Consider the following 26,484-nt stretch of genomic DNA (forward strand, 5'->3'; position numbering starts at 1 on the left):
ACTAACCACTTTCCCCTGGCCCCGGTGTGATGCGCGTGGAACGCGTTCAGAATGTGCAGAACGCGTGAGCTCTCACCGGCACTGTCCTATCGGAACCAGCCGATATCTGCTCGCTCCTCGAACGATCACATCGAACGTTCGATTCGTCGTTGCCTGGAAGCAGCGCGCGTTGTATCCGACCGATCAAACGTAAAACCGTACACAGAAGGAAAAGGCGAAAGAAGGATCGCGAGAAGAATCGCAGAAGAGAGGCAGAGAAGAAAAGAGAAGAACTCGAAGGGGAGATAGAGGCGGCGAAGCGGCTGCGGTCGGTAGCCGGCGGCGGCGTAGAAATGTATTAGGGCTCGCATAGCTAAACTAATTGGTTAAATCTGTTGGGCCGCATAACTGGGAGGCTAATTGGGTGATTTCCTGACAAATTATATCCACCCCGACGACTACGCCTACTCGGTAGCGGGACCGTTTGTCACTTGACACTTTGAAGAGGCGAACGTCCAACGCAACGGGGAGGAGGGCCGAACGAACGCGTCAGGAAACGGGGGCGGGAAGGTAGGAAGAAGAGAAGGAGGTGGTGCGCGGCTAAGACAGAACTGTCCGGGTTTATTCGCACCAGGGCCGACTTGACGCGGACTTATAGACTCGTTCGTTTACATTGCCAGCGCGTGTACAGCGTATTCGCGTTTTTGTCCCGTCCTTTCTCGACCGTTTTCCCTCGATCCGAGCGGCAACGGCGTGCGAAGATCGTCCAACGTCGTCCCGCCCCCGCCATCGCCCGTGCCGCTTTCTGATCTCCAGTGGCGCGAGGAACGGAATTATTTTTACTAACGAGCCGCGATGGGCCGCGGCCGTAAGTTTCGCGCGAAATTGCCACCGACCGCGTCGTTAATACGCGTACAGTCGTTAAGAATTCAGACGTCTCCGGCGTCGCGGCGTTCCGCGCGGCGTCACAGAGACGCGCGGACGAATTGGAAGTTACGAGACGCGTGTAGTGGCCTTTGTGGTGTCTCCGCGGACCTTTTTCCGTCACCGACTCCGTCGACTTTCTACGTACCTACGTACATCCAGATTTTTATTCTCCTTTTTCGTGGATGAATTAAAATCGAGTCCGCGAGTCTCGAGATTTCGCTAGCTGACAAGCTGACGTTTAAGAGAGTCGGAAGTCGTCGTAGATTTAAGCAAACCCTCGGACAAGTACTATTCGTACTTGCATGATTATTACGGTCTATTCGTTTATCGAATGAGCGATCGTTGGAAGTTTAATGGATTGTCTAGTTGGTACAACATGGTTGTACCGATGATCATAGTTTACGCCATTAAATAATTGCTCGTACCGTCTCGTTATAAACTCGGTATCATTTCCCGCATTCGAAACGCACCAGGGACTATTTACAAAGCGGGCAACCGCAAAAATAGCTTACACTCCGGCAAACGAATACACTCGCTTATCCGAATACAGTTGCGTATTATATTCCCGCGAATTATCACCGTCAAACGTTTTACCCTTTGTGTTCATCCTCTTGTCTCGTTTAATAGCGTTCGTCGTACGTCTTTAAGAAGCGAAATAAACGGCCACGTTTGTTTGATGCGCTACTAGCGAGCGTTATTCACGATGTACGATCTCGTCGAGACGATCTAAGACGGATCAAGGTGTAATTCGCGGCAGATGGCACATCGCCCGGAAATTCATAGCTGTCGGCCTGTTTAACCACGCACTGTACCACTCCCGTGAAGATCGCGACAGTGTACGCCTGCGGTATCAAGCGGTTTCTCGAGCGAAACGTGCAAAGTGGTCGACTAATCGAGCGCCGTTCGAATTTTGGCGACGATTCGAGGCTAATCGGCCGCATTATCGAACCGATTCGTTACGCGGTCCCATATCTATGCTCGTGACACCTTACGAGCCGACAAAGATTTAACAGATTCGTTGGAATATCTCATAGCCGTCGATAAATCGCGGTAACGACCGACGTGGAAGATTTGGAAATATCGTCGTATCTCATAGACGATCGAACAGGAAAGGTTGCTGCCTCGATTCGAACAGCGTTTGGGTATAATTCAGTTTATAAAGATTCTTGCTCGGAATGTTCGGAATTTATGTTGTAGAATAATACAGAATGATATAAAAATAATATCATTCTTTTCCAAGAGCCTATCTTTCTCGAGAAAATCGCAATTGCACGACTTTTCGGTCACTTCGCGCTCATCCAACGATCGCACTAGCTACACTCTCATCCCAATCGAAGACGATTAAGAAATCCCGTCCCATGGAATTAGAAAATTCTCTGGGCGAGTTTCACGCGGCTGCCGGTCCATTGGGCGCGAATTAAGGCTCAATCACGAACGCAAGAACTTCGGCGGGCCGATCTGCGTCGAGCATCAGCACGCAGATCGTAAAGACACGCTCCTCGTCCTCGTCGTTTAGTCGGGCAAGTGGATCAGATCGCAGTTAGGGAACGCAAAGGAGGGAATCTTTTAATTTGACGCACCATAAAGCACGCCTAGCCGGTTTCCATGGGATCCCCGGCCTCTCGCCGATGGTGTGACAGTTGGTACCTATATTGTATATGATATGGTGCGCGGCCCCCATGGGAGGTCACGGGTGACACCGTAGCGTGTCGTATCGCTGCAATAATAACGCGTAAGCGATACCCGAGCTTCGTTCCCCCGCGTCTAATGCGATATATTATATATGTACTGGCGACCCTTTTACCAGCCGTTCACCATTCGAGTACGAGGCGTCGCGTAATCACCTCCTTTGGGCCCTATTCGACGCTTCGCACGCGCGTCCTTTGGAAATCGTCCTCCTCCTGCCTTGACATCGAATTATCCGGAAAGCTGTGTCGTCATTAGGTCCATTATGATCCCCGTTACGGGCATTGTTCCCGTTACGCCGGGTACGCGGCCGCTGGAATATCTTTGGCTAGCCCGAGACTCTGCGGGGAAGCGTAAATTGTCGCAACCTGTCCCGGATACGCTTAATCCCTCCGACTCGATCCGATTGGATTTGCCGAATGGACGTTGACACGGTTTAACGCTTTTGCGGATACTTAGGAGTTTTTCGAGGTATTTAGGAATCGTCCATTTACGATCGAGCTTTCTGAAAAAGAGGTTTACGACTCTATCGTGAATGTGCATCGTCGCTGACAGGTCCGGTGGCAGTCCATTGACTCGAACGTTGGAAAAAGTTGTGCACGAACTGCGTTATAATAATTAACTTGAATCGTAGCGACTGATCGATTTGATTTGACGATTCAACTTGAATTATCGTAGGGTGAACAGTATGGTGAGAGATCTTTTTTCTTATTCCAGCGGACCGTGGAAATGGGCATCCGTTTCGTTCGTTGAAACGCGATTAGGAAGTTTTAGAAGGATTCGGAATTTTATTTTCGAGGTGTTGGAACAGAAGAAAAGTATTAACGATTCGGTGGAATTTTTGATTCTTGCTGGAGCGTTTTCAATTACGTTTCTATCCGCTAATAATGTCAGTCGAGTGCGCAGCAATAATCGTTTGAAAACGAGCTTTATTAAACAAAGGGGAGCTTAGTAATTAACATCAATCGATGCTCAATAGTCTATAGAAAATGTTAATTGTAAACCGGTAATCACCAACAATTAACGCTTACGCGATTACGCATTAAAAGTCACCGCATTGTGCCGGCTGATTACGAGCTTGAGCAAAATGATACCGTGAAAGTACCAACACGTCAAAAACTGTAAAAACGGTAAAAACCTTGCACCTTTCTCGCTTCTACCATTTTTCCTCTGCCTCTTCTTTTTCTTTTTTTCTTTTTTTTTCTTTTTCTTTTTTAGTTCTTTATTCGAGTCTCTCTTCAAAAGGAACACGGAACGTCAACGGGGAATTATGCTTCTAATTAAGAGGATAATTACCTCGTAGAAGAAGTTCCATCGGAAATAGAGCAGCGGCCGGCGAGTATCTTAACGTAGTTGTCGCTAAGGTTACTGAAGTATAACGATCATACATCATTCTGTTCGCCACGAACCTAATTTCCGCTCGTGTCACGCGTAATTTCATCTACTTTTTCACGACTTCCCCGATCTCTAATTAGGGATAAACGATCAATCACTCGCCTCTGGAATGAATCAAACTGGAACATTCTTAATGAGACATAGATCACGGATCGCGTGGCCGATACAATTCCATTAGTTTCGCTCTTCATTTTCGGAGAGTGTTGTTCGATAAAAGAATTAAATATTCGTACCTGCGTAACCGAATTCGATTGCGTTTCAAACGCGAAAGCAGCTCGCGCCAATCGGCATTGACGAACGCTCGGTATTTGCGTTTGAGAAAGCGATCGAATATTCTCGAATTATGCATGAAACGACTATAAGATTGAATTACGTGGTGTTGTAGTCGCAGCTATAAATAAACAAGTAAATAATTCTATTCTGTTTGCCGTGTCGGAAATCCATCGTTATTATAGATGGCGATATAATTCTTCGTGCAATATTTCCGCGTGAAACAACTTTAAATACAGATTCGAGCGTTCTCTCTTTTCTTTTCTTTTTTTTTTTCTTTTCTTTTTTTCTTTTTTCTTTTTTCGTGACAACCTAAAAACCCTAAAAGATATTCCCATACGAAGCCAGGAAATTCTCTTGTCCTCGCGGCAGGAAATCGAATCAATTAACATGTCGGCTAACGAGCTGTCGATCAAGTGGACCAGAGACTGGTTCACGACCAAGCAAGCCGCTACCCTTCTTATCGAATCAACGGGCACGAACACGAAACCGAACGCCATTATATCGATACCTGGGGAACGAGTTCGGGTAAACAGACCGCGGATGAACGCGGAGAACCGAGGAATATTCCAGTCATGCGTCACAGGGTTAAGGAGAGGGCGTGCTGGCCGCATTGATTTACGTAGAAGAGGACAGGACGTCGAGAGGGAAGACCTGGAGAGGGCCAAGAGGGGTGGGACACGCGCGAAGAGAGAACGAGAGGAACCAGGCAGAGAGAAAGGGAGTCGCAGAATCCGAAGCCACGTAATCGGAATAGTCGATTCCCAACCCCCTTACCTTACGTTCGTAGGCAGCCTCCGTTTCCCTCTTGCCTTCTCCTCCTTCCACGTCAGGATCCATCCTCCGGCTCGGAGTCCTCCCTTCGCCAGGAGGTCGGATGCCTGCCTCCCTTTCTGACACCCCTTGGTCGCGTGGATACGTGGTCGAACCACCGCGAGGATACCGTATAATTATCGGATGCCAGGTAACTCGAACGCTCTCGGCCGGTTTTAATTGGCCAATTATCGTGGCGCGAATAGAAGTGGTGCCGTCGGTCCAGATAGGCGTGAAACTTTTGGGGTGGCCGGCGTACAACGAGCGACAACACAGCGCGACTTTCCTCTCTGACGAGTATCTTTTGGCATCGTTGGCCCTGCTAGGGGCCAGCTCGTAGGGAAGATCGAGGCCGTTTTCGTTCTATCTTTGTGTATACGAATACGCGTACGTACGTGTATATGGATATACAGGATGAGATAGTGTAGAATGTGTTTGTGCTTGCGCGCGCGCGCGCGTGTATGTGTGTGTGTGTATGCATGTGGACGTGAGCGAATCGTGGATCGGGATCAGAATCGGGAGCACGAACGGGCGCAAATTGGTCACGGCTGGTCTGTTCGATCTCCGTTCCAAACTACCCCCCGCCCCTCGACTCTCCTCCAGTTCTACCTTCTATCGTCCCTTCTCTCTTTCGCCTATCGTCTCTTATTCTATATTTACGTCTTTCTCTGGCGGATCGTCGACCGGTATCGTTCGGTCTTTGTCCCGGTTCACTCGATGTCTATCGATCTATCCTCCTCTAGCACCCACACGCCCTATGCCACCCTCTCGCTCCGCTCCTCCTTTTGCCGGTCTAGCCATCTATCTATCAACCTAGCTTGCTCCTCGACTCGTGCACCGTTTCAGAACTATTAGGAACGCTCGCCTAAACCCACATCACTTTGCCAGGTAGGGTAATCCGGCAGTGTGTTCACCTGCGACCTCGCAACCCCTTTCGTCCCCTAACCTATTCGATGGATAACAACCTGTTCTTTTCTATTCCTTCGTACATGATGATCCGATGATAAAACGCGTTTGAAAGTCGCACGTCGACCGTGACACATCTTCCTCTCTCACTGTCCTCGTTTCTCCACCGTGCACAAACACTCTTTGTATTTCTCCATTCGTCGGCATTCGTAAGAAAGCTTTTTGTCAGCGAGATAGTTAAACCGAGCAACGACGAGAGTAGGCACGTGCGGAACGGTGAGCGGCGGCCGCTGCTCGGCTACATTGTCGCTGTAAATTTTTAATTAAGCTTTGGTGGCCGGCTGCAAATTGAGCTGCAGCCAGCGCGCCGGCATTCAATGTAGTAAATGCACCGTGCACGCCGTACGTGTCATTTACGAATTAAATTAATTTGTTAGTTCTTATGCGGTGGCCGGGCGAGCCGGGCCGAAATAAATTTACGATAATGCTCATTAGCCGAGCGCGGCGAGCGCCGCGTCGAAAATTAGTCCGGCGGCTGCCAACTACCAGTGCCTGGAAAACCATCGCTCTCGTCGTTCCATCCGTCGATGCGCCAGCGACGCGCCGAAAACGATGCGATTACGCGATTCCCGTTCCGCCAGGAACATCTGTACGGCCGAAGTAAAACTCGACCGATAAAGCGGCCGCATAGGATTATAAATATTTGATCTGCTTCATTATGCTATCGATTCGCGACGCGCGGTAGCCGACTCGCACCCGCCCCCGACCTATTATTACAGCTTATTAACGGTGGATCAGAGGAGCCAGCTTTTCAGCCGCTCTCGTTTCCGCCGCTCTCGTTTCCGCCGCTCAAGGACTCGTGAATATACGTTTCAATCATTTAACTATTTTCCTATAGAGTGAGATTAGGTTGGGGTTAGATATAGACCGATTTACATCTGCTTGCCATGGAACGATTATATTCGTCTGTCGTCGGTATTTACGGTTAATTAGTAAAGCGGTTTCAAAGCAAGATGTATGTCGTTTCACGCGTTTGTCAAGGGCGTAAAAATCTCCAGATTTTTAGTTCAAGTTCGTGCTTTAGGAATGCTGCTTCCAGACTGTTAAATATCCATTTGCGTTTGGTAAATAGGAAAGCTTTGTGAAAAGGATCTGTAATACGAGCCACGTCGTCCAGAATCTGCAACGAGCGATCGATATCAGATACCAGGAATTACGCAATTTTAAGGCAAACAGAACATCCCTCGAGCCAATTAATTGGACCCTTAGCTCCGGAGAAACGTTTGCGTAACCTTTCAATCGTCGTCGATCAAACTATTAATAGGACGCATCGCGATCGTCTCGCTTGATCGGTCATCGAATGATCCGGTCGATCGTGGACAGAGTTGGAGGAGGGTGGGAGGATGCCACGGGAGCGCGAGTGTCTCTCCAATTTCGTGGAAAGAATCGATCATCGCCGGCAGAGCAGCGGCGTCAATCTCGTCGAACGATTGGGCCCAAGCTAATTCGATGATGATCGGAGGGAAGCTTGCAACATGAACGTGAATCGAACGACAAACAAGGTAGAACAACGCGATGATGCGGCGGATCGAGAGAGAAAAAGGATGAAAAATCGCGACAGAAGAGGAGACAGAGACAGCGTGCGTAGAGGACAAAGGAAGAGAGAGTTGATTGGAGGAGAGGGAGGGCTCGGTATTGCAGGCTCATCCGCCGGTTACGTTCGATTGGCTGGCAGGGCGGTAGGCCAGCAATTACCTAAATGGTCGGGTAAACAATATCCGTGCGCCGAGTTAAGAGCGGCGGCGGTAGCAGCAACAGCACCAGCACCAGCACCAGTAACAGCACTAGCGGAACACCGTGAACGGGCAACAGTAGCAACGGCAACGGCAGTAGCTGGTTCCTTTATCCGTCGGTCGGTTGGTCGGTCGACCGACCCGTCGACCGGTTGGTCGACTAGCCAACCGTATAGTATTGGTTCTGGTTTACTCTCGTTTCCACCATGAGCCAAACAAAGAATCACGGACGAAGAGACGAAAGAGCGAACGAGAAAGGAACAGAGTCTCCGTTGTATAATATGTACGCGTCTATACGTGTATACGTGCACGAGTATAGAAGGAGAGAAGAGAGATAGAGTTGGAGATACCCACCATAGCCAGAACGATTATACTCCCGGCACGATTACTGTACACAACGATCCTGGAGGCGCACCATGCGCCCCGCCCCCGCCGGCGAACACACCAAGATCATCGACAAACCCGGCAGCGTTTCACGATCACGAATACCGAGAGCGAGTAAAGCGTGCAACTCCTCCACACACATTCTCCGGGAAACGTTGAACGATGGCAACGTGCGTGGAGGGAAAAGCGTTCCTCCATCGACAGCGTCGGCAGCGGCGGCGGCGGCGGCGGCGGCAGCGGTGGCGGCGGCGGTGGTGGTTAAATCAAAGACAAACCACTTTAGCCGGTCGGATCGCGGGACGGGCTGAGAGTGGGGTGAGAGTGGGCTGGATAGACGGTAGGAGAGGGAGGAAAGGTAGACTCTGTGTGTACATACCCGAGTATCTGGCGAAAGCTCGCTCGTGGGGCCGCGAAACGTCTGCACGCGGCTCCGTTTCGTGTTCGTGCCCATCCATTCAGTCCCGATGCCGATGTCTGAGTACGTCTTCGTATTCGTGTACGTTCGCGCGCACGTGAACCAACACAAGCACGCGCACACACACAGAACACACACGTACGAACCAACACTGATCGCTCGTGGTACCCACCACGAACAAGGGGTAGCACGTGTGTGCGCGCAACCCCCGCGGAACGCAGACGTGCACGCCCCTCGAACCATACCGGAATACTCTGGTAAGCCAGCAGGGGTTGGACACGCCTATTCGAGGCGGAACAACACCCCACCAGAGGGTTCGTTGCTTTCCGCTGCGACGACGTTCCTACGACGGTTCTTCGCTACTAATAATACGCCGATATACCACCTATTCAGCCACCATGGCTCTACGTGGAAGTCCCGAGAGCAGATTTTACGGGACGCGTGCGGCTTCTGCCTACCAAAGACACTGCTAATCGCGCGACCGACCACGCTGATCGCTTGGACCCCCGGCGCGGCGATACCTCTTTTTTCGCTCCCACACGGTCATCCGTGAACGTCGTTGGTTGTCCCTCGCGGTGCGCGGGCCAGTTCGGTGAACAAACTCGAGGCGTGATACTAATCGGAGCCGTCGGTGTATTCCGCGAAAGGATCGGGAACGGTGTGTAAAACGACAGTTGAGGAATTAGTGATGATCCACTTGGGAAAGTAGCATGTGATATTATCGTCGTCGGTGTAAGTGATGCCTCGAAGAATCAGGATGTTGCACGCCGTTTGAAGGATCGACGCGGATGTGCACGTAAACAAGCACCGGGGAAGTGTTTTCTAGCAACGAGACGGAATGGAGGATCGAGAGGTGAGGTAAAGAGGAATAACCGCGAGGGTTATGTGGAGGATGCAGGAAGGCAGGACCGTGTCGCCTTTAGGACCGGTCGTCCTACCGCGGGAGGAAGCGGATATGCGTGCCGGGCTCTCGCTACCGCCTCAAGAAAGGAGGCACGTGTTGCTCCACGTACGCACCAGCGAGCCTTTTGTGCACTACGACAACGTGCGTCAGCAACACTCGCCGTCGACCTCGCCGATCCTGCGGTCCGTCGACAAGGATCAGTTCCACGAGATGGACGCGTCATCGGCCAGGGAGAAGAGGATAGACACCGAAGTCGAGGAAGAGGAGGAGCAGGACGAGGAGGAAGAGGAGGACGGGGAACACGAGAGGAACGTTTCCGTCAGGAGAAATATCGTCGAGGACGAAGAAGACGACGAGGAACAAGAGGAAGAGGAGGAGGAAGTGCATCCTGGAAATAGAAACGGAAGCTATCAGGAGGACGAGGAAGTAGAAGTGGACGTTTGTCGAGACGAAGTGGACGAAAGCAACCCCAGTAGTCCGGTAGATTTAACAGCTCCTTCGTCCAGGGGCGGTGGATCCGATCAGTTCCTTAACCCGTTCGCGAATCGAGGCGTGCATCCTTTCTCGTGTGTTCAGACTGGCGGACAAACCACTGGCCACGGGGCTCCTGTGTACATATCCGCGCATGCCGCCGCTGCTTCCACGGTGATGACTGTCTGTACATCGGGAAACGCAGCCCGAACGACGGGCACGTCGACCGGCAGCATCACCACGACTGCCAGCACCGTACAGGCGAACAAACGATGCCTGGCATTCTCCGTGGAGAATATCCTGGACCCGAACAAGTTCACCGGCGGACGCGTCGTTCACAATCGCGTTCAGCACCGACGACATCGGCGGGCCGACAGCGTGCACGAAGGTGATTAATTATCCGCTTTAGGATCTTCGTTCGGGCTAGGATATTTACGTTCTCTTTGACGTTCGTGGATAAAGAATAAGAAAAACTGTAACATTGTTTTGTCGTTGTGCGATAATCGGTATGCTTAGAAAATATATCGTCGCTGCTAGTAGGGAAAATAAAGAGGGACATTTGATTCGTTTAAATAGAGTTTGACGGATATCGGTCGTCACGAATATCGTCTACGCGACAATGACGATACGCCAGTCTATCGCAGGCACGATATATCATCGTCATCGTCTTCCATAAATTTCGTCTGAAAGATCGTCGCGACCGATTAATTGAAAAGAATCTGTCGCGTTCGAGTGACTCGCAAAGTCTCCTAATCTCCGGTGGTTTTTTCTCCGCGAAGCTGCATGTTTATTGCTTCCTCCTTACTCGAACGGGTCTTCCTCGCCTTGTAACCGTTCGCCAAAACATGGCCCAGCGGGCGTTCTTTTTTCTTCGAGCGACATATGGGCCTCGTCTCCCGCGAGATCCCATGATCTTGAAAGTGATTTTTTCGTCTTCGTAAACCGGGTACATCTTGCCTCCTTTTCACCGAACCTCGTACTGTCTCGCTTCTTCCTCGTTCTAACTTTAGACGCTAGAAGGATAGCTTGTTCTCCATGCGTCTTGCAATTTCGCTCGTTTCAGAGTTATTTGCGTGTACGGGGATTCCGACAAAAGTGATGATGTAGACGCCTTACTGGGAACACGGGAACCAGACCGGTCAAACGTCGCGCAGTTAATGCAGAGGCAACGTTAGAACAGTCTAATGCCATTCTCGCGCGACTCGTTCCGTCGTGATCCGCTTAAACGCGTCTCCTGTAGCCTTGAAACCATTTAATCAGCCACTCGAACTAAGCAAATTCCATTGTTCGCGTCTAACCTTCATATAAAGCTTAATTCGTCCAAGTTTTGTATCGCCGATCGATTGACAGATGAAGAACGACCGACGAGTTCTTATTTAGAATAAACGCGTCTCGCCCCGAAACCATTCGATCGGACGTACAACGGAAGTAAACACCATCCTCGACATCTAACCTCGATATCGAACGTAATCGATAGAAATTTTGTATCACTGATCGATTGATACGAGTATAACGACTAGAAGAAATTCTGATTTATAATAGACAAGAGTGAAACAAGGACGGTAGAAATTGGCACGTTTATTAAATTCTTTCCCACAACAAGCGATCTAATCCGAGCGGGCATCTGCCGCGGAAAGCTTATCTTCTCTCGATGATCGAATTGAGAGTCCGCGCGCGCCGAATCCCAATTTCACAGTTGACTTTCGAATTTAATGGAGTCTGGCGGACAGATAAGAGGAAGAATCCCGGGTACCGATAACGCGGTAGGAGAGGACGAAGAGGGTGAAACGACGTAGAAACAGAGGAAAGGAACTCACCGTTGGCTGATGTAGGGGGTTATAGACGCGGGGAGGGGGTTCGCGAGGGCGGGCTGTCGGAGCGTGACAAATTGCTCCGCTAATCTGCGTTAACCAGTCCTTGAACCCCATCATTATCGTCCCTTTATCCCGGTACGGGACACTGGCTGCAAACGAAATCAACCGACACTGCGTTTTCGATCTCCGAAAATCGGAAAAAACGATGCGATAGACGCGAAGAAAAATCTGTGGATGGACGATGAGAGGAGAGAACGGTATAACGAAAGGGCGAGACGATTCCTTTGAGGATCGATCGTGGCGATGAAATCGGGATTACACGATTCTCAGGCCATCCATCTTCCAGGGTGGTCAGGCTACCTATTAAAAGTGCATCAGAGCCAGCCGGCCGATCGGTGAAATCCGTTTCGACTGCTGCTAGCGACGAACGGTGTCCGCCCCCACGGCAAATCCGGCGACGGAATAATATCGTCGGTTGTTATGATAATCGCGCAGCATCGCGGCGTATCGCGTCGCATCGCGCCAAGCCGCCCAGAAAATTGGCTCTTCTGCATCATAATGACTTCTCTCTCTCCCTCGTTCCCTCGTCGTCCCTGCGTTTCATCCCGCCACGCTACGCCCTGTCCCCCTTTTGCACACGCCACCGATCGTCGTCGGAGAAGATCTCTCTCTCTCTCTCTCTCTCTCTCTCTCTCTCTCTTTCTCTCTCTCACCCCCTCGAAAGACTCGGCGATTCGAAGCCTCCTGGATTTTCCGCTAGATTTCTAGAAAAATTGTAATTACCGGCCGCTACCTCGCCGTTGGATACCGTTAAACGCCGCTTCTCGTGTTTTTCTTATCGAGACCGACTAGATGGTATCGTCGCCGCTCGTTAAGAGACCGATTCCACTGTTGTACCGGTCGAGCCATTGTTCCTAGACCGCGGACGCGTCGCATTGTTCCTGCACAGGCAAATAATATGATAATTGCTCGTATTTTCCCGCTACCTCCTCGCGATAACGATAACGCGCGCGAAATTTGTGGCCACTTCAAAATAAGAAAGTACAAGCTCCTTCGTAATGGTCGGGAAAGGTCGTTAGAAGATAAAATTCAGAGAATCGCTTTTTACACAATGGAGCGTAATATAGTGGACTTGTTCAACGGGAGATAATTAGACTACAGCTAACGAGAACAATCGTGTCGAGCCTGCTGTTTAGATCGTCGCTAACGAAAGCAATTTCGACCCCTTACAGTATCCATCAACACCACCGCGATATTTCCAACCCCACAGATTTTAGACACGTGACCATATGTTTCTAACCTCTGGCTTTGGCTTTTACGAAGCTACGTATGTACGAAAAACCGAGATGATTATCATTCAACTCTTACCATCTATAATCTTGGCTGTCGGCTAATAAAACAAACAGCACCGTCAAATCGAATCGATCACGATCAACCGGCTCGTTTATCTTTCCCCGTTGGCTGAGATTCACACCGATCTTGATATCGTCCGTGGCGCCGAGAACGTTTCTAGGCTTCGATCCAAGAGACACGTCTCGCACGCTCCGTCAACGTCATCATCGGCGGCGATCCAATTGGGAGTGCGCGCGTATTCCCAGATCGCCGCGCTCGTTGTCAAACTCTGTCATTGTGCTTAATGAGGAAAACCGAAATAAGTGTTCCTGACTGTGTTGACGTCCCCTGTGCCCCCTTACGGTGCCCCTGGGGAAGCTACAACCCCCGCGATCGGTTCTCCCGCGTTGCACCCGTGATCATGCTCAATGAAGAAGATCTAAACAAGATAAATGGTTTGGAGCGGTGGTACCGCTATAAAAAGTCGATAAACGCGATAAGAGGCGATTCATTATGGATACGTTCGAACTTAATTGACCGAGACACTTTATAACGGTATATGCCGGTGTCGCGTACGATCGATTCGACGATCGTCGGTTACCAAGATGCATGGAGGATATGTGGATCGCATGGTTCCGAGTCGCTGAAAAATTCATCGTCTCGCTTTTTCCCAGAATAATCAGAGAGCAAAGTAACCCGCGAACACGAGATCGATCAGCGTGAAAAACGTAGCAGCACCTGGTGGCCGATGAAAAGAGACGATCGAGGAACAATATAAATTACGCGATTCAATTAGACGCAATCAATCGGAGCGTACACATATATAGGAAGAGAGAAGGAGAAAGAGAGAGTTGTAGCCTGTGGCTCACGAGTGTGGAGCTGAGAGATACGAGGCCGGTGGCGGAAATAGGCAAAGAAAGAGGAAGCAAAGGAGGAAGAGAGAGATGATAGTCGGTCGGCGGCCTGTACGACGGGGCAAGAACGATCGCGCGTTAACGAGATACAAATCCCATTACGGCGTAAACCTTCTCGATCCGTCGCCCCCTACGGACTTGCAACCCCCAGGCACAGTGCTAGGCTACGGGCTATGGGCCACGAGCCACGCCAATTCGGATAAAGTTCCACCGTCTCGCTCTTTTTCCTTTGCCGCTCTCCGTGTATCTTCCTCTCTTCTCTACCGATACACCCTGTGCTGCTCCTGTCCTCTCCGTTCGTCTCTTTCAATCGCGCGCCACTGCCAACCTCTCTCCTTCTCTGTCTCTGGTTTTATCCGGAAACCTATCCCCACCCTCCTCCCCCAACCTCCCAGGGGCGCCCCAGCCTCCACGGACCAGAGCCAGGGAATATCTGTCCCCGGGACATCTGCGTGCTGATTGAATCTCCAATCTCCTCTCTCATTGAGCGACCGATTGGCCGCTCTTTCTCTTTCCCTCGTTCCAGGCGGCCGGCTGGTCGGTCGCTTTCTCTCTACGAGTTTCGCGCGTTTCGATCGTTCGTCGGCTAGAGAGATCGGTTGGTCGGTCGGTCGGTCGGTCGGTCGGTCGATCGGTCGGTTGGTCGGTCTGTCGGTTTGCCCTATCGTCGCTGGGATATCTTGCTTGGAGTACCTTTTCGCGATTACGGTGTCTCGAGCAAACAGAAATTAAATTAAATGCGGCACGATACGCGGGACCAGCTTTTGCGGCCGCACCGACGACACGCTCGTTAAACTGATTGCCGTGGAACGTAGCACGGCCGCGCGTTTCGAACCCTGTGACTGCGGTTCCGCGATAGCGGTGATGGGGTGAAAGGGTTCCTACACGAGGTTGGAACTTCGATTTGGTTATACACTCTTTCGCCTATTTTCCGCTCCGATAAATGGAGATCATCTTTTTTTTTCCACTTTTTCCGTATAATACGGTATCGAATTCGAACGGCGCATCTTCCGCGTCTCGATGTGAGGACAGGGTGTGAAACAACGGCCGGGATCGCGTTACCGCTTTGTCATGGGTAAACCGACACTCGCGGCGCAATTTTATACCCCCCGTGGTGTAATCAATTTTCGTCACACAACACCGTATCGCTTTCCTTGCTACGGCAATCTTCCTCCGCGAGACGTTCCCCGCTGATCCTCTGGTGTTATTGCTATTTTCAGATGGTGACTCGCGGGGCGAGTTCGCCTGCGGCAGCGGCCAGGAAGACGAGGAGGGCACACCGGACACGGGGATGGAGGACATGGACGAGGACCCTGACGAAGAGGACGAGGACGAGGACGTGGAGATGAGGGTGACGGATCAGGAAACCTCGAACGCTGGCCGGGAGAGTAATACCACCGCAACGAGCAACGTTCCATCGTCGAACTGCAAGAAGAGACAGTCCTCCTCGTCGTCGTCGTCGACCAGCAGCGTGCAGGCGCAGGGTTGTCAAGGTCAAAACCAAAGCAACCAGAATGGAACCAGCGGGAGCGGTGGCACAGGGGGCAAACCTAGAAGAGCCAGGACTGCGTTCACGTACGAACAGCTCGTCGCTCTGGAGAACAAGTTCAAGACCACTAGATACCTGTCTGTCTGCGAACGTCTGAACCTGGCTCTGTCCCTCTCGTTAACGGAGACCCAGGTGAAAATTTGGTTCCAAAATCGGCGAACCAAATGGAAGAAACAGAATCCAGGACTGGACGTGAATAGTCCCACGGTGCCCACCACACCGCCACATCCTCCGCCTTACGCGCCTGCCTTCCTGTTCGCCACGCATCCTCATCAGCACCCGCTGCCACACTCGCACACGCATCCCCATCCTCACGCCCACGTCCATCATCCGCCGCCCGTGCCGCCGCCGCCACCTGGCTATTATCACCCGGCCGCGCCACCTTATCCTCCGACAGGGCCGACGTTCTTCGGTCATCACCTGTCCGCCACAACCGCCACGGCGTCCGGTCCTCCACCCACCTCCACGCCATCCTCCACGGGCTTGGCATTGTCGACGCATCCACATCCGCACACGCATCCGCACGCGTAGCGAACTCGACAATCCATCGCGCGGACGTCGTCTTCGCCTTCGTAGTCGTCGAGGTGTGTGCTGGTTGGTTCGACGTTGAGATCTTGAGAAGTGCAGATTGTCGATGAGGAGAAGAGAGAGAATGTGATTGGTATGAAAGAGAGAATATTGTTATATATATATATATATATACGTTTTGAGTATCGATGGCGCTGCGGCGTATTGTGTAGATGGATATTTCGATAAAATAAAGAAGGACAGGGGTGAAGAGACTGCGTTTGGTAAATGAACGTAAGAAAGTGGGGCATGTAAGATGGTGTATAATAGAGGATTGCGAGTCGCTTTAATTACGTCGACCAAGTGTCTCCTGCGGATTTTGATTCTAGCTTCGTTATTTGTAGATACGTCTTACGTTATGTCCTGAGTGTCGAATTCGTCGAGATCTGCACGAGACATTGTTATATAAATGTATATACCGTGGCGAGAGAGACCACCAATTCCGTTCTTCACTTCCGGGCAGCACCATCGAGGACTCGAACCAAAGGAAATACGCTCTCTGGCTCGTGAAAGTAAATGTCCGTAGGTTCGAACTCGGATATTTCGTCCGTAGTTTCCACTTCGTGTCCGTTGCGAGTCGCGCGTGGGACGCTTTCGATAGGGTAATCGGTTTACGCGAGGTGAAGTGCGGAAAACGAGCATATCTCTTGGAGGATATTGTCGGGTCGTTTAAAATTCGCCAGCATGCGAGAGAGAGGGGAATCCGTCGGCCAAGCGGTAAGATAAATACGCGGTGATACGCGGCCGAAGAATAACAGGCGCTCGATTACAGCTCCGCGCGTAAACCGCCCCCTTCCCACCCCTTTTGGCTCGGGTATAATTAAAAAATTAAACGAACGGAGCAGCGAGCGTCGGCTTATTTCGCATTTCGACGCCGATATTCGCGATGACGTTTGTATACGGGCAACGATGACTGTGAAACGTGAGTGTAACCGGAGGAACGAAGACAGAGCGAAAAAACAAATGAAAAAGGGGGGAAACGTGAAATTAAAGAGCTGGAATCAAAGCTGTACTTCTCGTCGAGCGGAAACGCGCGAGCCTCGTCGTATTTTTTTTTTTTTTTTTTCTCGCCACCTTCGTTGTAACATATGTCCGTTGGTCGCAGCGAATGAGAGGCCCGCCTCCCCTTTCCGTTTTAAAAACGAAGTAAACTTCATGAAGGGGTTGCGAAAAAACGAAGAAGAAGATGAAAAGAAAGGAGAAAACGCCGGTAGCTGTAAGGTGTGCGTGAGAGTAAACGGAAGAGAAACGGTTAGCCGGGTGTGTCTGTTGCACGTCGCGAATGGATGAGCGCGAAAGGATTTAGCGAGCAAATTTTTTGTGCTGAACTGCAAAAAACTGAACCACGTCGGAACGCAGTGGAACGTTCCTGTGTAAAATAAAATACCGTACGTTACACTCGTAAGCCTTTGCCAGTAAATACACGCAGATTATCCCATACAGCATACGCGCAGCACCAACGAAAGATCGATCACGTCTGTACTCGATACAGGTGCAACTGCAAATCGAGCATACTTTGTCTATTATGCGTTCCCATTTTCAATGATCCTGTAGAACCATTGTCATCGCGAATCCTCTTCTAAGTTTGGCTATTATACGTCCTCGATTTCAGTTATTCTATGGAAGCATCGTTGTCACGAAATTCACGAATTCTACATTCCGTTTACGTGTATTTTACATATTGCGTGCTCCAATTTTCCAATACTCTACGGGACTACCGTCATTGCAAAGTTCCCGAACTCTATATTTCTCTTATTTTCGCTCGATTATGTTCTTCCATCCTCCAACCTCTTGAATAATTTTCCTTCGTAAGAAACTAATACATATCCCAAAGGTTCTCGTACTTTCGTATAAAACAACTAACATCTCTCGAACCATTCTAAAGTAATTTTTAATCAATTTCGTGGGACTGAAATCCTAATCGTCCCTCGAGTCGGACAGATTCCGTCCGCATTTTCTCGATCAACCCTCGTTGCGAGGATAATCGTTTAAACGGTGTTACACGTACGGCCAACGTTTTCGTAGAAATGGAAAGACAACGAACAAGAGGAGAACGCTAAGTGAGTCGAGCCATTAGAACCGGATGGAAGAAGAATATTCAACGCTTTGAGCGGTTACTCGTCCAAACTCATCCAGCCTTCCACGCATGGTTCGTGATATACAGCGACGGTTTGTTGTCGCCCGTTCTCAAGGCAGCCACGTTCAATTGACGGAAAATCGCTCGCGCCTTGCTTTGATGCCGAAATTAGAAGACACGAGGCGAAGCTCCGATTTGGTCCGCGGTAAAGACGCGAATAAAGACTGTCTGTGGGACAATGACGGACCATTGACACACAGAAATCAGTATCTTTATGAATCAGCACGATGATTCGCTTGTATCGTTTTCGTCTTTCACGCTATTTTTTTCAACGCGTTTGCTTACACATTCGAGGTCAGTCTGGTTAATTTGAAATCGATGAAGCACCACATGGATCTTGAAATTAAAATTTTATAACTATTCGATATACAAGAAGTTATCAAAAATCATCACACGAAAAAGAGATAATAGAGGAAAATAAATTTCGGTAAAAGATAAATACGAATATATTCTATCGTTAAAACTTCGAAACATACTAACTCTCAAGATCGTTTTGTAACGAGACACCGGTTTTAAATGGTTTAAATGAAACGTCAGAGTTACGGACAGCGGAAAGTTTCATTGACACAAAGCCAAACGTACGGTGTCACGTTCGAAGAACGATCCGCGTCGAGCAATTGAAAAATAGCTGTTCGCCGATGAACGGCTAATATATCATTGGAAGCGTTATATCTCTAACGCCTATTAGTCATCCAAGTTAATGAAAATGATATTTCCAATGGTCGGTGTATGCTGGCCCAATGGAATTTTTCCACCGAACCATCGTCGACAGCGTGAAATATTTTTATCCATCGTTCGTGGCGGCGGCAACATACGCGTGCAAATCAATCCAGAACACTACACGTCGGCGACAGAAGTCATTGTAATCCCAAATACGAATCAATCGGCGTTCGTATTACAGGAATCAGTGAAAAATCGGGGGTAGCGAAAATTAGCCTTATCAGACTCACGGTCCGTTCAACCGGAGACAATGAAAAAGGCCGCGTTCCCTACGCCTCGGTTCTTCGTTTCAGGCCTTCGTTGCTTTATCTCGACCCTTCGAAACGACGGTGTTATCAAGCCAGCAGCCGGGAGGAAGTTAGATCGACGCGAACCGTAATGCGAAAGGAGAGACGAAAAGAAAGTGGCCGTGGGTTAAGGGAAGATGATCCGAGAGGGTAGGTGAAGGCCGATGGAAGAGAACAGAAGAGGCGGCTGTCGCTCGGCCGCCGGACGATTCTCTCGAATTAATTCTTAGGGGTGGATTTGGAAAGGGGCTGCCACCGCTGCCGCCGCCTGTAAGGGGTGTGAGTGGAGCGAGTGGACCGTGAAATAACCAACCCCCGCGCGACACTCGCGCACCCCACGTTCCGTAGCCCCGACACAGTGGCGTAACCTCGTCGTCGGATACCTATTCTCCCGTGTACCCTGGCGATTCTTTCTCGAGGACGTTTAACCTCGCAGCCGAGAACACGGATATAGACAGGGGGCGCTAATTAACGATCTGTCTCGGGACTCTTAGTGCCCCCGGACCCGCGTACTTCCGGGCTGCCTGGCTCATTAGCGTCGCGAATTAACGATTGATCGACGCTTTGAACTTGCGGAACGGAGGTGCTACGGGGAGACTGTTTTCTCCGTTGAGCCGAATCAAATTTGTTTGTATAGAACGATACGAAGATGACGCAAGATAAAGTATCGAACCGCGGACTGTTCGTTATGAACCATTGCCAACAACGAGTCTAACGATATTAATCGTCGAAATTTAGACACAAAGGAATGACGTCTCCAAATTTCGACACATAGAAAATTAAAAATTACAGGTTATTCGTTATAGTTCGCTTGCACACAATTCTTTGTGACGGTTTCTAACAGTATCGAAACGTAGAGTGCTACGAGATAGATACGTTTATTACGTTATTAAGTTTCCACGTTTATCGTAATTATTATAAAAGGTTACTAGAAACGACGACGATTGACCCGCAATTTTGAATCTTGTCTCGTCAAAGAACGTCAAAAATCTGTCAACCGATCGATAGTATCAAAAATTTAGTTTCATCGTTTCTCGATGCTTTTACCTTATCGTTAACTCTATTTGATATTAATGCGGGTTTTAATTAACCCAAAAGAGCCATAAAAGAAGCCACAGAAATTTCCTCTTCGTACTTGGCTAAAACCAAAGAAAGTCACCTAAATTCTGAGTCTTTGTGGCGGCGCGTTTCCGCTTAAATCCTCCCGGCCGGCTCGTTATCAGCCGCGAGAAATTACCGTGAAAAGACACGCCGGCGGGTTAGGAAGTCGCTCGGACTAGAGTTACCAATTATCCACGGTCAACCGCCTATTCCCTTTGTCCCCGCCTTCGGTAGCTTCCGGTACACGAGGCAGCTCCGGCAACGCTTGTACTCCGATCCTCGGGATTCGTGTACGGATTAGCAGTTTGAGGTCGCCGAGTCGCACGCATCGGAAGCAGCAAGGCACGCCACTGCAGTCAGCCTGCTCCACTTAAGCGTGTAATAGCTCAATAGCTGTCGTTCCCGTGTCTGCGAATACGACGAGGGTCACCATTGCGCGTGTACAAGCTCTGCCTGTATTTATAGACTCGCCTCCGACCGAAATACTTGCCCGAAAATGACGTTCCATGCCCACGAGTGTCCTTCGTTCTTGCGAGACGTTTCGCAGAATCTGAGACGTTGCTCCCGTTAATTGGTCCCGCCAGTTTGACACGTTGGCTATCACGGTAATAATAATATCGTCAGAGAAAAAGGGCAACGCAAATACGATATAATATTTTGATAAAATTTAACGTAATGGCGAACTATAATCTCTGTCTATTACGACTCGCAGGGCAAAATATATAAAATTCGCGTCAACCAATGAACGTGCTAACGAGACTGTTCTGCCTTGTACAACCGTGAAATAAGAATCGACGAAAGGGATGTTTCGATTGCAATCTGTTAACTGAATGATCGATCGAGGTAAACGTGGTAATCCTTCCATCGTACGAAACGTAGAAAAATTGGATTTTAAATGATGGATTTTTGTTTCAAGTTTCATACGAGTTTCGTGCGAAAGAATTGATCAAATTTATAGGATGAAGGCACATCTTTGTTAACGAAAGGGGAGTTGGTAAACAAGCGGGAGTAAGGATACAATTGAGCAATATTTTCGCAGCATCCCTTGGCCGCGGAGGGGACGAGAGATAAAGTCGGTTCTTACGGTGGCGGCTCGATTCCGGGCTGTCGTAGTTAAATCGGATAGCAGGACCGTAGACGAACAAAAGCCTCCGCGAATCGATCGATTGGCTGCGAGCCGTTATCTTTCGCGTCCGCGCTTCTCTCTTTCCTTGTTCAACTCGCGCCGCTGTTTCCCGCCGCGATGTGGACGCGTCTCGCTTGTCTCGCGCTAGTGGAACGGAATCACCGAGGATTATGACGTTGCCAGTCAATCTTTTCTTCTCCAGACTCATTCACGAAGCTTCGCCGTGATTTCATGTAGCACGAATTACCAGATACTGTTTAATCCCTGAATGCTGCAACGTAGAATTTCGCGAGGCCAATTTTACTACCGCCATATGTTCACGTGAATAAATTTGTCGATATTTTGGTCCTGTATCGGTTAATTATTAAATTAAATTGAAGAATTGATCGAAGATTAGCGTGGAAAGGGAAGAATGATTCCACGAAGATGATGTAGCAATGACAAGCATGGTAGGGATGAAGAGAAAGGAGGAAACAAATAGAATGAATAATGAGACGAAGGAAATAGGAAAGAAGCGAGGATGAAAGGGAAAGGGAGAAAGGATAAGAAAGGAACGGAATGCTTAGCATCTATCAAAGCTCCTGCCATTTACGACACAAAATAACTCGATACCTAGCTAATTTAGAATTTTTATCACCTCGTATCCGTCTCTAAATCTATTTTAACATAATTCGAACAAGATCATTAAGCCCTGCCGTTTCTAAATTTCTTACAAAAATCATTAGAACGTTTTGAAGTTTACCTGTAACGATAAAGTCAATCACGACTAACGATTACCGCAGACGTTTAATCAAACGATTCGTCTTCGACAAGAACGATTTAAGTAAAGGTATGATTCCGGTATAACCATCATCCTTTCGAGAATTTTACTTGCCAACGAGATCGAACTCCGGTGGTCTAACCGAGATCATGCCGATTCACTTATAATCACGAATACGCTCAATAATAACCGATACTTGTAGTCACGTGATTCAACTTACCGCACTTATTGCTACGAGTTCACCGCAAATTACCCATCCCCGTTCAATTACCATCGACATCGGAGCAAGTCGATCTAATCCTCGAGCGACAGCGTCGATTGATTTCCAGCCGAATGGAAAGACAGGCTGCCGCGAACGAAGCGAAGCAAAAGGGGCGGAGGAGGAGGGAGGGAGGGTGGCGGTCGGAGTTTCGACAAAAACTGCCTGACGAAAATTGGCGAAACCGGCGCGGTGGCGGCGCGCGTGCAACCATCCACATGCACTTTCACCTTAGCGATCGACGGAGTGTGTCGGTGAACGTGGTGGCTGCCGTATCTGGCTGCACGCATACACACGCACACGCGGCAAGCAGACTCATACACACGCAGCAGGGAGAACGGAATTCGGTTCGACCTCAACAGTGCAAACAGAAGCATTGATTTCACCGCTTTCAAACACCCCCTAGCAAAGCGTCAGTCGCTCGGGGTGGTCCCCGTCCGCGTATACGTGTACGTGAGAGACCTGCGCGTTCGGACGCGGCACTGGTGTGCGTGTGCAAGCCGACGAGGAGCAGGACGATCGCCCGCTCCTTGTCGCCGATGCGGTTCTAATAATAATGCTAATTGAAATCAGCACCGCCGCGAAATTCGACGCTGCAGCCCTTCGCGTTTCCACGCTCGAATTCCGAACGCCTCGAATCACTCGGCCGTCTTTTCGTATCTACCGTACGCTACGCGATTCCGATGGCTTCTTAAGGATCTTCGTTGAGACACTAATATCAGAATAGAAAGGATATTCGTAGAACGAGAATCTACATTCCGAATCGTTCGACTAAGCCGAATCATGCGTAAAATAGACAATTTCTTAATCTTCCTTGTTACTTGAATCTACGAGATGAACAGTTTCTCAAGCGCAGTCCGACGTTTCGCGCAAAGACCTCGACCCAAGGCATACCAGTCCGAATCTCTGAAATTGCTTTCTAACTGGATTAACACCCCGCTATCAAAAGGAAACTTTACAACCCGCTGTATCGACCTTTCCCGCTGAGAAGCCAAATTAATTCGAAAATGTATCGAGCCTACCCGAATATGTCACGCAAGATGATCCGTAAACCGGAGGATACCGATTCAAATCCTCGATATTCGTCTCTAATTCGATCGACATCCGTTCCAATCTATCACCATCGAATTCAGCCTATTTCGAAAAGAAGCATCGTCGTGCATCGAGGACGTCGACTAGCCTCGGCCAGAGGAACAATGAGCCACGGCCAGGCAACTCGTGCTCTCTGGGCGACCCTCCACGCGCACACCTTTCCGCGAAGAAGAGAGCAGTCAGGGTGGCAATAACCCGGCAGCCGAGGGGATGTGGGTTCCAGCTCGGATAGTTGAGTGCCGGCGGGAGGGGCGGTGGAGGGTGGCCCGGGGGAAGGGGCGGCGAAGCGAACGTTTAATAAAAGATGCGCAGAGATAGCGCCATTACCCCGGCTTGCATTATTTACCGGTGCGAGGCAACTCTCTGGCCGCGTTCCGCCGCAGTCGCGGCGTTAGGTAGGCGTGTCGTGTCCAAGTGTGTGTGTACACGGGCTTCGTTCGCTCGTGTACGAACGCCACGACGACGCCAAATGCACGTACATACCTGCCGCCGTGTTCATCTACACCCGCCTCGTGGCGTCGTCTTGGTTACACGAACGAAGAATGGGGACGATCGCCGCGATGGAGATCGTTGCAACGATCGCTGATTTTGTACGATGATACCGTTCTGAAAGTATAAGGGATGTTTAGAGAGGAAAAAAAAAGAGGCTGTGTCGATAGGTCTGAAATATGTATGTCGAAGGGTAGTTTATTTTTGGGTGCAACCATTCCCGAGCATTTGGCAGATTGTTGATTTTCCTGGATGTGGTACATGACCTCCGATTCTACGAACTGTTGGAGAGTTTATCGAGACCCTTGCGAGGGAAAACAACTCTGGAGAATTGGGGCGATTCAATGAATGAGTTATTATCGTTATTAACGACGGGATACTAGATCGATGCCTTTCTTGCGGATATAATTGACAAAAGAGGAGAAATTTTCTTACCATACGAACAGGAACGATGTTTCTTCGAAGCGTGTATGACGTTTTTAGACGTTTCTCTAGCGAAAGAAAATTTCCCTCGAAAGGAAAACTTGCCTATTCTAAGAACCATATTAACTGGTTAATCTCGAGGAAAAAGTTCTCCTTCGTCAGGTTGTCTTTGGTCAGACATCCGACATTCAGTCGGAAGCGTAGAATGGTTGCTTAACGGCGCGGTCGAAGAAAGCTCGGGCCGATTTCTCGAGAGCCTAGGTCGACGCGATTCTCTACGAGCAGAAGCCGTCGTAACGACGAACATTACTCCGGGGGTTGGAAAACACCGTTAATTACCTCCCCGTGGGCCGTTCGTTATCCGCTGGACCTTTCCCGGCCCACTGGTGTGCGGTTCGCCCAAATTGCCTTCTCACTTGCTGGGCGAAGATCGCTACGATTACGCCCGTCCGTTGTTCCTCTCTTCTCTCTGCACTTTGTGCTTGTTGTTTCGCCAACGTGTACTCCCAGACGAGGAAACGGAAAGAGACGGATGGTAAATAGACAAGGAAACGAATATCCAAGGTACATGGAACAACGAGGAGGAGAAGAAAGATCGCGGGGGTTGGACTTTACAACTGAGGGAAGCGAAGTGTAAGCGTGTACTCGAAAGGGATGGCAATTCGGGAGGAACCACGGGACTAACAGGGAAAACTCGGGAACTGTATGCCGCGGCGGGGAGGAGGTAACGACAGAAAGGGGGTGAGAGAAGAGATACAGCCCCGTCAAGGGCAACGAGAGCCGAAACCACCCTCGGTGACGAAAGAGGAACGCGCAAACGGATGGAGGGAGAAAAGGCTGGAGAAGAGATTCGAGTGGCAAAGCCGGAAGGCGAACTTGACATTTATATCGGGGATTCTCGGCTTTACACCGAGAAGAACCCTTTCGAGTAGAATACCGTTGAACGGAAGACCGAATCGAAAGGGGCGGAACATCGGGGGAGGAGAAGCTTTCGGAGATCCTTCCTCTTGGACTCTCTATCTCTCCTACTTTCTTAGTGTCTCTCGTACCGCGGCAAATTATGTCCGGGCTGTTCGCAGTCGAGGAAGCTTCAATCGAGCGTGACGCGGTCTCCGTGGTAAGAAAGTTTGCGTATCGATGGCGACCTTGCTCCGATGCACGGGGTTAATCGTCGCTTTCGTTTATGAAATCTTATCGAACCTAATCTTCGACCTTTCGCTAGATTCTTACGTGACAAGTCATTTTGCCATTTTGTAAATGTAATTGGGAAATTGATGATAAGTATCTTCGGTGGTACATCGCGATATATCGGTGAGGATAGATACTTGTACTTGTACTTAGGATTAGTCCTATGCTCGGTTCACTGAATTATCAGACTTACGCGAAACATGGACAGGAAATCTCTCGAATGGTAATAATCATGTACCTACGACAATGCTCCAGTTACGTACATTTCCTATAACGGAACGTGTTGGGAACAAATTTCTCTGCACATGGTACGTATATTCGCGACATGTTCTGCGGAAAATATCATTTCCTTCCTACCTTGCATTCGCGATAGATAATGAAAAATACTGTGTTAGGGATGAACGATAACTACCAACGAACGGTCATCGCTTACCAGCACAAGGGATGCGCCCTTAGCTGCCTGGTGCTGCCACCAGGAGGTGAGTTTTCTCTCATGGTAACAACCCCGGAGCAGGGGTGGCTTACCCTTGTTCAATAATCTACCAGAAGCGGATAACACGTGTTCTGCGCGTTTTAAACGTATTATCTACGAAACAAGATGGGAATTTACCAATTTCGCAGCTTCGTGGCGTTAGTCGGCAAACTTTGAACGCTCTGGACAAACATTCTCGTCTCCGTTGGTGTCCAGAGGGGAAATTCCGCGGAGCGTTAAATTTCGAACGTGGACACGTGTCGGAGGAATATAAATTTTCCGCGAAATTTTCGCGCGTGGCGTGATTCATT

General features: G+C 49.5%; 2 protein-coding genes across 2 annotated transcripts in view; one reads left to right on the top strand and one right to left on the bottom strand.

Moving 5' to 3' along the window:
- Positions 1–26,484, bottom strand: part of Osi6 (DUF1676 domain-containing protein Osi6) — a 133,427-nt gene that overhangs the window by 61,909 nt on the left and 45,034 nt on the right. The gene's annotated exons all lie outside the window — the stretch shown is intronic.
- On the top strand, positions 8,626–17,524 carry LOC139990622 (uncharacterized). The gene is made up of 2 exons (XM_072010030.1): positions 8,626–10,331; positions 15,224–17,524. Exons 1-2 carry the CDS (start codon positions 9,452–9,454, stop codon positions 16,081–16,083), a joined length of 1,740 nt encoding a protein of 579 aa, XP_071866131.1. The 5' UTR covers positions 8,626–9,451; the 3' UTR covers positions 16,084–17,524.

Source organism: Bombus fervidus, chromosome 9 (genome assembly GCF_041682495.2).
Source record: "Bombus fervidus isolate BK054 chromosome 9, iyBomFerv1, whole genome shotgun sequence".
NCBI lineage: Eukaryota > Metazoa > Arthropoda > Insecta > Hymenoptera > Apidae > Bombus > Bombus fervidus.